This window comes from Mercenaria mercenaria, chromosome 5, assembly GCF_021730395.1.
Source record: "Mercenaria mercenaria strain notata chromosome 5, MADL_Memer_1, whole genome shotgun sequence".
NCBI classification, from domain to species: Eukaryota; Metazoa; Mollusca; class Bivalvia; order Venerida; family Veneridae; genus Mercenaria; species Mercenaria mercenaria.
The window spans coordinates 89,734,962-89,744,958 of record NC_069365.1 but is presented as its reverse complement, the minus strand read 5'-3'; the positions used below and the strand labels follow the sequence as shown (position 1 = coordinate 89,744,958).

At 36.3% G+C, this 9,997-nt stretch overlaps 1 protein-coding gene across 1 annotated transcript in view; it reads right to left on the bottom strand.

The window, feature by feature from the left end:
• Positions 1-4,307: 4,307 nt before the first annotated feature.
• LOC123557904 (protein cramped-like) overlaps positions 4,308-9,997 on the bottom strand; it is a 30,722-nt gene continuing 25,032 nt past the window's right edge. Inside the window, exon 20 of the mRNA XM_045349684.2 lies at positions 4,308-8,855. Coding sequence (XP_045205619.2) covers positions 8,730-8,855 — 126 coding nt within the window. The 3' untranslated portion in view covers positions 4,308-8,729. The remainder of the gene's footprint in view (positions 8,856-9,997) is intronic.

The following is a 9,997-nucleotide window of genomic DNA, read 5'->3' as shown; positions in this document are numbered from 1 at the left end:
TTTGGATGACTAGCTTCAAGATCAAGGTCACACTTAGGGGTTAAAGGCCATATGAGTGTGTTTCGTGTCCGCTCTGTAATTCTTGAACTGCTTGAAGGATTTCAAAGAAACTTGGCACAAATGTTCACCACACTGAGACGATGTGTAGAGCGCTTGTTTCGGGTGACTAGCTTCAAGGTCAAGGTCATATATGACTGCTGTGTCCGCTCTGTAACTCTTGAACTGCTTGGAGGATTTCAAAGAAACTTGGCACAAATGTTCACCACACTGAGGCGACATGCAGAGCGCATGTTTTGGATGACTCGCTTCAAGGTCAAGGGCACACTTGGGGGTCAAAGGTCTTATATGACTTTGCTTTGTGTATATTGCTCTGCATGGCAGTGCTCTTGTTTTTATTTGGCAGATCCCTTTTTTGTTCTCTTACAATAATTTTTTTTGTATTACTTCCCTTTTTTATGCCCCCGAAGGGAGGCATATAGTTTTTGAACCGTCTGTCCGCAATTTTCATGTCCGGTCCATATCTTTGTCATCCATGGATGGATTTTCAAATAACTTGGCATGAATGTGTACCACAGTAAGACGACATGTCGCTCGCAAGACCCAGGTCCGTAGCTCAAAGGTCAAGGTCACACTTAGACGTTGAAGGTCATTTTTCATGAGTGCATTGATGGGCGTGTCCGGTCCATATCTTTGTCATCCATGGATGGATTTTCAAGTAACTACGCATAAATGTGTGGCACAGTAAGACGACGTGTCGCGTGCAAGACCCAGGTCAGTAGCTTAAAGGTCAAGGTCACACTTAGACGTTAAAGGTCATATTTCATGATAGTGCATTGATGGGCGTGTCTGGTCCATATCTTTGTCATTCATGCATGGATTTTAAAATTATTGGGCATGAATGTGTACCACAGTAAGACGACGTGTTGCGCGCAAGACCCAGGTCCGTAGCTCAAAAGTCAAGGTCACACTTGGACGTTAAAGGTCATATTTCATGATAGTGCAATGATGGGCATGTCTGGTCCATATCTTTGTCATTCATGCATGGATTTTAAAATAACTACGCATGAATGTGTGGCACAGTAAGACGTGTCGCGCGCAAGACCCAGGTCCGTAGGTCAAAGGTCCTAAACTCTAACATCGGCCATAACTATTCATCCAAAGTTCCATCGGGGGCATGTGTCATCCTATGGGGACAGCTCTTGTTGTTACTATAAATAGCTTATTTTGAAACTTTTTTATTATTGGCCATAGGGAAAAACCGAGACCACTTTTCTGTGGTACAACATGGATGGTACCTCCAATTTTTAGGTGTATTTTGACATAACTTTACTTGGTAAGAATTTTTTTGTGGACTTAGAATTTTTTTTGGAATTTCTTATTTTTTTTGTTCCTGTCCTTTGGGCTTCAACAGTCAAGTTCTTTAAATTTTGCTCCCATCCTCTGATGTAACCCTTCGGGCGTATATTGCCCCGCTTGGCGGCGCTCTTGTTGGTTAAGTTTTATGTTTAGGTCAGCTTTTCTCCTTAACTATCAAAGCTATTGCTTTGAAACTTGCAAGAATTATGTCCCCTTTTGGACTTAAAAAATATCAGATTTCTTGGTTAAGTTTTATGTTTAGGTCAACTTTTCTCCTTAACTATCAAAGCTTGCAACACTTGTTCACCTTCAGAAGCTGACTCTGTATAACAAGAAACATTTCTGCAAGAATTATGGCCCCTTTTGGACTTAGAAAATCAGATTTCTTGGTTAAGTTTTATGTTTAAGTCAGCCTTTCTCCTAAACTATCAAAGCTATTGCTTTAAAACTTGCAGCACTTGTTAACATCCAAAGTGGACTCTGTACAGCAAGAAACGTAACTCCATCCTGCTTTTTGCAAGAATTATGGCCCCTTTTGGACTTAGAAAATATCAGATTTCTTGGTTAAGTTTTATGTTTAGGTCAACTTTTCTCTAACAGTCAAAGCTATGCTTTAAAACTTGAAGCAGTTATTCGACATTAAAAGCTATCTCTGCACAACAAGTACCATAACTCTACATTGCTTTTTTAAAAAATTATGGCCCTTTTTGGACTTGGAAAATCATGGTAGGACAATATACAGAGACAAAATCAGATGAGCGTCTGCACTCGCAAAGTGGTGCTCTTGTTCTATAGTAGACGTCATTAACCAAGTGTCTTCCACTGGTAGCCAACAACTTCTCCACATTGATCAGATCCTATGTTCACAAGACATTTTTGGTCTCGGCCGAGTTTAAGACTGAAATTTTAGTAGCAAATTCTACAAGAATTTCAAGATTAAATTCCAACTGAAAATGACCACCAGTACTGAACAGTCACTTAACAAGAGCTGTCGACAGTGTGCTCTACTTTTCTCAATGCTTGACTCTGAATTAGAGCTTTGCCAGTAGAAACTTTATAAAACTTAACCAAAAAATTTTAAGTTAAAAAGGGACATAACACTGTCAAAATTCAAATCAGATTTATGGGGATTGTTTCTCCTGGTGTAGACTTTGATAGTAAACAACTATTTTAAGTTTCAAGTCTAAAGCTTTGATAGTAACAGAGATATTCGACTTTATCAAAAATAAGAGTTATGGGGATTGTTTCAACTGGTGAAGACTTTGATAGTTGTCAAAAGCTTTGATAGTAACAGAGATATTTGACTTTATCAAATACCGGGGCCAGTGCAATAGCTCAACTTTTTCTTCGAAAAGTCGCACTAAAAATGGTTATTAACTTAACATTAAACTATTAACTCAGAGCTAAAGAATAAATGGCATATATATATATATATATTGAAAGTGCTTGCAGTGACTATAGAAAAACTCTGAAGTCTACTACTGTAATTTCCTGTCAGTTGAACCTTGTATATATATAGTAAAAACTTGCTGGATACTCCAGTTACACCTCATCATGCTGTCTGTTGTTTTGCTGGATACTCGAGTTATCACATCTCTCAATCATGCCGGTCTGTTTAGTTTGCTGTGCTGGATAGTGAGTTAACAACCTTCGATCTATTATGCGACAGTCACATCTTTGTCTGTGTGGATGCTGAGTTCACACTTGTATGTGTGGATTCGAGTTACACACCCAACTTCACATATTGTGACTGTGTTGCTGGATTATTCGGTACACCCCATTGATGTGTGATACTCATACACCAATCATTATCTGCAGCTTTGCTGGATACTGATTTTATGTCACACAAAATTGTTCGATATACAACCTTTCAATCTACATGGCATCTTGTATGTATATAATCCATAAAATCTTTGCTTAAGGCCAATAAGCGCAATGTATTATCTTCTGAAGAAAGGATTTATATCACAGATTATACACAAACTATTGTCCTATTTCAAAGATATTTATCCAGGGAAAGACAACCATTTTGACAGTATTGATAAGACCTTACTGGCTGAGCACAAGTTCAAAATCTTTAAAAGGAGCCAAATATGACAGTCTCCACAATTGGTTCACCAAGTAAGAGCAATGGGCTTTTTTAAAGAGACGTTAATTCAGCATTAGTAAGAAAATAGAATTTAACTGACGGAATACAATGACAGAATGAAAATGGGACATAAAATAAATTTTTTTTTTGGTATTTTTGGAAGTTATAAATTACAAAAACACAGTGGTATTTCAGATTTTATATAAATCTTTCAGATGTAACAAAACAAGAACTGTAAGCAATCTGCCATTCTGACAAGTTATGCAAGCAGTATACAGACATAGTTAAAATAATCTACATCAATAACTAATATATCCTTAATCCAGGCTATCTGATCTCTGACTTCACTGGCATATCCACATATTTTCTGATGTTCTTTTCTAAACACAGTTTCTATTCATCCTCTATGTTAAGTTGATAAATGCATTCAATAAAAGAGCACTTCCTAAGACATTTAATATGAACAACAAAACTAAAGGCTGAAAACAGGTAATCTGGGGAAAAAATCAAATGACAAAAAAAATATTTTGAAAAAAAAAAAAAGATAAAAGAACAGTATGGATGGTTTATGCTGCATCTCTGTTACATTAAAAAGGAATGTAATTACACCGTACTTACAGTGTTAACAAGCAAATTCGATGAATTGGAATCTCCCGCCGAAAGGGTCAGAGTTGATGAATGGCAAAAAAATAAATCCAGCAAAAAGTTAAGAATGTTACCAAGAAGTAAACAATTTCATTAGTCAAAATCAAATTAAAAGAAAATGAATGGTTTGTTTGGGTGGGGCTGGGGGGGGGGGGGAGGATACAACAGTTTAACAGTTTACATGTTGATTATAAATATTGATAGAAAATGAAAAATGAAAAAAAAAAAAAAAAAAAAAAAAAAAAAAAAAAAAAAAAAAAATGGGGGGTGGACCAAGGTAAGGTGGTGACCAGGTGTAGGTACACAACATCACATGTTTATAATAAATGTTCATGGAAAAGAATGAAAGAAGTTTAATGAAATTCTTCCAATTGGTTGGTTTGTTATGTACAGATCTGTGGATTTTTAAACAATTAAAGGGCAATAACTATATGGAAAATTGACCAATCGAAAAAAAACTTGAAGGGCATCGTCGCAGTATCTTGGTTCATGTCTGTTTCAAGTTTGATGAAATTCTACCTGCTAGTTACTGAGAAATGACTGCAGACGGACATTTTTCATTAAATCAAGGGCAATAACTCTGACGGAAATTGACCTATCAAAAAAAAAACTTGTCGGGCATCAGCACAGTATCTTGGTTCATGTCTATTTCAAATTTGATGAAATTCTACCTGTTAGTTACTGAGAAATGGCTGCAGACGGACATTTTTTATTAAATCAAGGGCAATAACTCTGAGGGAAATTGACCAATCAAAAAAAAAAACTTAACGGGCATCAGCACAGTATCTTGGTTCATGTCTATTTCAAATTTGATGAAATTCTACCTGTTAGTTACTGAGAAATGGCTGCAGACGGACATTTTTTATTAAATCAAGGGCAATAACTCTGAGGGAAATTGACCAATCAAAAAAAAAACTTGACGGGCATCATCGCAGTATGTTGGTTCATGTTTATTTCAAGTTTCATGAAATTCTACCAAGTAGTTACTGAGAAATGGCTGCGGACGGACGGACTGACTGACGGACAGACAACGCCACTTCAATACCCCCCTCCCGATTTCATCGGCGGGGGATAAAAAGTCTTTCAAAACAGACAACTGTAACTGGTTGCCGAAAAATACATAAATTAATAATCTATTTGTATTTAATTGGATGTTTTCCTAAAGGAACAAGTCCCTGCTTTATGTCACTAACATTCTTTCCTTTGCTAGTAATTACAAATGAAAAATCAAATGAGCCATGCCATGAGAAAACCAACATAGTGGCTTTGCGACCAGCATGGATCCAGACCAGCCTGCGCATCCGCGCAGTCTGGTCAGGATCCATGCTGTTTGCTAACAGTTTCTCTGATTGCAATAGGCTTTGAAAGCGAACAGCATGGATCCTGACCAGACTGCGCGGATGCGCAGGCTGGTCTGGATCCATGCTGGTCGCAAAGCCACTATGTTGGTTTTCTCATGGCACGGCTCAAATTAATTTGAGACATTCTATACAGCATATAGAACACCCACTTCAGTGCATAAAAGAAATTTAAACCTGATAATACCAGTATATTAATTTTGAATTTACATATTCTGACTAGCTGCAACAAACTTTAGGTATTTTCTGAAACCATAACAAAACTGAACTCAAAACAAAATTTACAACAAAACAATGATATAAATGCACTTTTTCTTTTCAAATAACAAAAGCAAAATGGTCTCCTTCAATTATTCATAGCTTTTAAAGGCACTTGCCTCCAGATCGTTCGACATCAAAAAAAAAAAGAGATTTTTTTATTCATCTGGAAATTAATGCTATATTTCTTAAGAATGCTTTGAAACTTAATTACTGACAGACTATATGTTACGGAAACGCATGAGAATTAGTTGTTTTTACTAATTTTTACGATGAAAATCGAAAAGCATTTGTAACACTATACTCGAGGATAACTGTCTCAATTACTCGAGGATAACTGTCTCAATTACTCGAGGATAACTGTCTCAATTATAAATATCTATTTTTAATGTGCATTGAGCACTAAATCCTCCATAGCACTATTTGCAGCGACAGCGGAAAACTTTTCTATTGCCACTGTGGTCAGAGTTCGATTCCCGGTGTGGTCAACTTTTTTTCTTGATTTGGCATTTTTAAAATAGTTTAGAAACAAAAACTCGTGTTCTAATGTTCATAGTATGACTAAACTTCAATTTAGAAGAAAGATATTTTTAGCCAAAATCTAGAGGTCATTCCCTTTAACAGAAGCTTATATGTAATATTTCCCTCAGTACATTACAACATATTCTCAAGAAAGTAAGAGCCAGTATATTTACCCATGTTCAAACAAGATTCAATAATAAATATATTAATCTCTAAAAGAATCCTACAATCCTACAATCTTTGTGGAAGCAGTAACAAATATGTACAACCTCAACATTTGCACATGCCTCGGCAATGACTCAGTTGTTAGTATCTGCTCAAACAGTCTACAGTACCGGAAGTTACCTTCAATAATGTTTGTTTCATGTGAATTTGCCTACATAAAATTTCTACGCAGCAGACGGTAAACATTTTGCTGGCACATTATTACATGACAGCATGATGGCGTACATTTGTTTGTTTGTTTGTTTTGGGTTTAACGCCATTTTTCAACAGTATTTCAGTCATGTAACGGCGGGCAGTTAACCCAACTAGTGTTCCTGGATTCTGTACCAGTACAAACCTGTTCTCCGCAAGTAACTGCCAACTTCCCCACATGAATCAGAGGTGGAGGACTAATGATGTCAGACACAATGTCCTTTATCAAATAGTCACGGAGAACATACGCCCCGCCCGAGGATCGAACTCGCGACCTCTCGATCCGTAGACCAACGCTCTACCTACTGAGCTAAGCGGGCGGGTTATGATGGCGTACACTAAAGAATCTAGATCAATGAATTCAAAACTATTACTTTGCTATTTTTGGCTAACTTAAACTTACGACACTTTGGAACTTTTTTTCCATTTTCCAAGCTTTTTTTTCCTGTTAAATATCAATATCACATGCAATAAAGGGGTTATAGCGTACTATTTTTAGGACTCAAAAATTCCACTTATATCATTGGTCAGTAACTGGTCACATGAAGGTCAATACTGACAAAAGAAAGGGATATACACTGAAAAAAGTGATACTGTAGTAAGTGAACTTCTATATATATATATATTTTATACAATATTTGTTTATTGTTCTGTTGGGTTTAACTTTAAATACAATATAACCATGCTATATTTTGTATATTACAGGGCCTACGCTGTTGATCGCCAATGTCACCATTTGCGATAATTCTAAGAATTTGGCGCTTAATTTTGCGAATTGGCGAAAATGAGCGGCCCATATTAGGGTCGTTCATGTTTTTTTCCGTAATGATATAAGCGATCAAGAATTGGTTCTCAATACAAATGTTTACCTAGGCGCTGGTTGTAAAGAAAATCGGTGTATTTGTCGATTTGGCTATTGATGTTTTTGGCTATGTTGGGTGACACTTTGAGAAGATAATTGCATAAATATGTGTGAATTGATAATCAATCAGTTATAAAAACATCTGCCAACTTGTATATTTGAAGTATGCCGAGGATTGACCAAAATTAACGACAATTACGGCATACATAATGTGTTTGGATTTTTACAAAAAGACCAACATGTATGTTTGTTTGTGACATGCAGTTGTATGACGAATTTTTAATTAGTACGAAAGATACATATTAAGTTTGTTCCTTTTTGCTAATGTTTTAGATAATTTTCTAATCGTCAGTTAAATCAAGATTAATTTTACATGTTAAAAATTATCAAGATTTTAACGATGGGTATGAAAACAAAACCATAATGTCAATGGACTTAATTGGTATCCTGGCTAATTTCTTTAAAATGTTCAGAAATTTTGGAAAATAATGTAAATAAAAGACAGTATGGATTATAGAAATTTCATGACAGTTTAAGTTATATTCTACTTTAAATTTAGAAACTAAAGTTTTTATTTTGTATTTACTTTTATAATTATTCAATACACATTGTTATTATTCCTATTTAATGTAATTATTCAACATAATTAATTTCCCTATGCACACTATGACAGCCAACTGAGAGAAATAAGTGGCTCAGAACTTTGGCTCAAAAGTGGCTCCAACTTCTTTAATTTGGCGCAAAGGGTGGCGACAAGTATGAAAAACCCAGCGGAGGCCCTGATATTACCTTTGTGAGATCTCTGAGGGGCAGTATAATGGATTGGTTGTCCGTAAAAAAGAGTCTCATGAACTAGAAAGTCCTGTTCAAGGTGATGTTCACTTCAGCCTCAGTCAATATCACTTTTGTCAGGTCCTTAAACTTGGATATTCATCTCATCATCAAGCAGTGACTGTTTACTGGTATTATAAACCCTTGAAAAATAATATGATCTGATCTCACTATTCTCTTATTAATCTCCAATCCAGCCCCCTTATATGCATGTGATATTTATAAAATGTACTTTTTTTTGGACTTCTTTATATGGGGAGATGGTGTCGCAACAGCTAGTAAAAAATTGGACAAGTATTGGTCATTGTTTTTTGACATTTTCATCCGATTGTATTTCGTGGTGTTGTTAAATACATGTACTTTAGTATAACTAACGACATTCTGTAACGGTTTAAACCGGTTTCTTCGTGTGTTCAGTGGACGAGTCATTCTGTACAATTTGTTCTGCAAGGTCGGCAAATTTCTTCACGTAATCCATACTGCTCTCATTCATCATACTTTGTAATGTTGTGTCAACCTGGAACATAATGTATATTCGTGTCCGATTTCTTTTTCCTATAACGGCTAACTGTTCTTACTTGCAAAATAAATACTCGTAATCATTTATGTAAACAGCCACTATTGTTTCTCAAGATGGCCGTTTACTGCTTTTATTCTTTCTTGCAAACCAATTCCAATTCTAAATACAACAAACTTTTAGCCTTGCAAAAAATTTAACTTATTTTACAATATATCAAACGTATCCACTTCAAGATCTGTGGTCTAGTGGTTAAGGCACCAGATTGCAAAATCAGGGATCGCAACTGTAAGCTCTTTCTCCTCAAAACAAAATTATGAACATTGTACCGTGTAAAGGTTCTTCACTTCTTACACATATTCCTTTGGAATTCAAATTTCTACTGTACGGTATTTTGTATTTTAATCCAAAACCTAGAGAGAGGACTTTCATTTCTTCTGGAGTAGTCCTCAATACTGGTAACTGGAGTGATTATAACTTAACTCACATACACAAGTACTTATGGGTCATTACTGTAGAACAGTTCAACATAATTGAGCCGTACCATGAGAAAACCAACATAGTGGCTTTGCGACCAGCATGGATCCAGACATGCATCCGCACAGTCTGGTCAGGCTCCATGCTGTTCGCTTTCAAAGCCTATTGGAATTAGAGAAACTGTTAGCGAACAGCATGGATCCTGACCAGACTGCACGGATGCGCAGGCTGGTCTGGATCCATGCTGGTCGCAAAGCCTCTATGTTGGTTTTCTCATGGCACGGCTCATATCCTTTAGTTACTGAGAAGATATCAACAGGTGAAAACTACATGGAAGGACTTCACATTAACAAGAGATCACAGAGTGATCTTGGCGCCCACCAATGTGCCATTTTTGAGTGTTCCAAATTTCAAGACTTATTGACTAGCTCAAGGTCAAATTTTCATTTCCGTACACAACACTGTGCATGTGGTCCAAATTTGAAAGCTGTAGCTTGAGAAATGTGAAAGTAGGTCACTAGATCAATTTCAAGGACAAAGTTCTTTGTACACAACACTATGCATGTGCATCAAGTTTGAAGGCTGCAGTTTGATAAATCTGAAAGGAGGTCACTAGGTCAATCTTAAGGTCAAAGTTTATTTCGGTACACAAAACTATGCAAGTG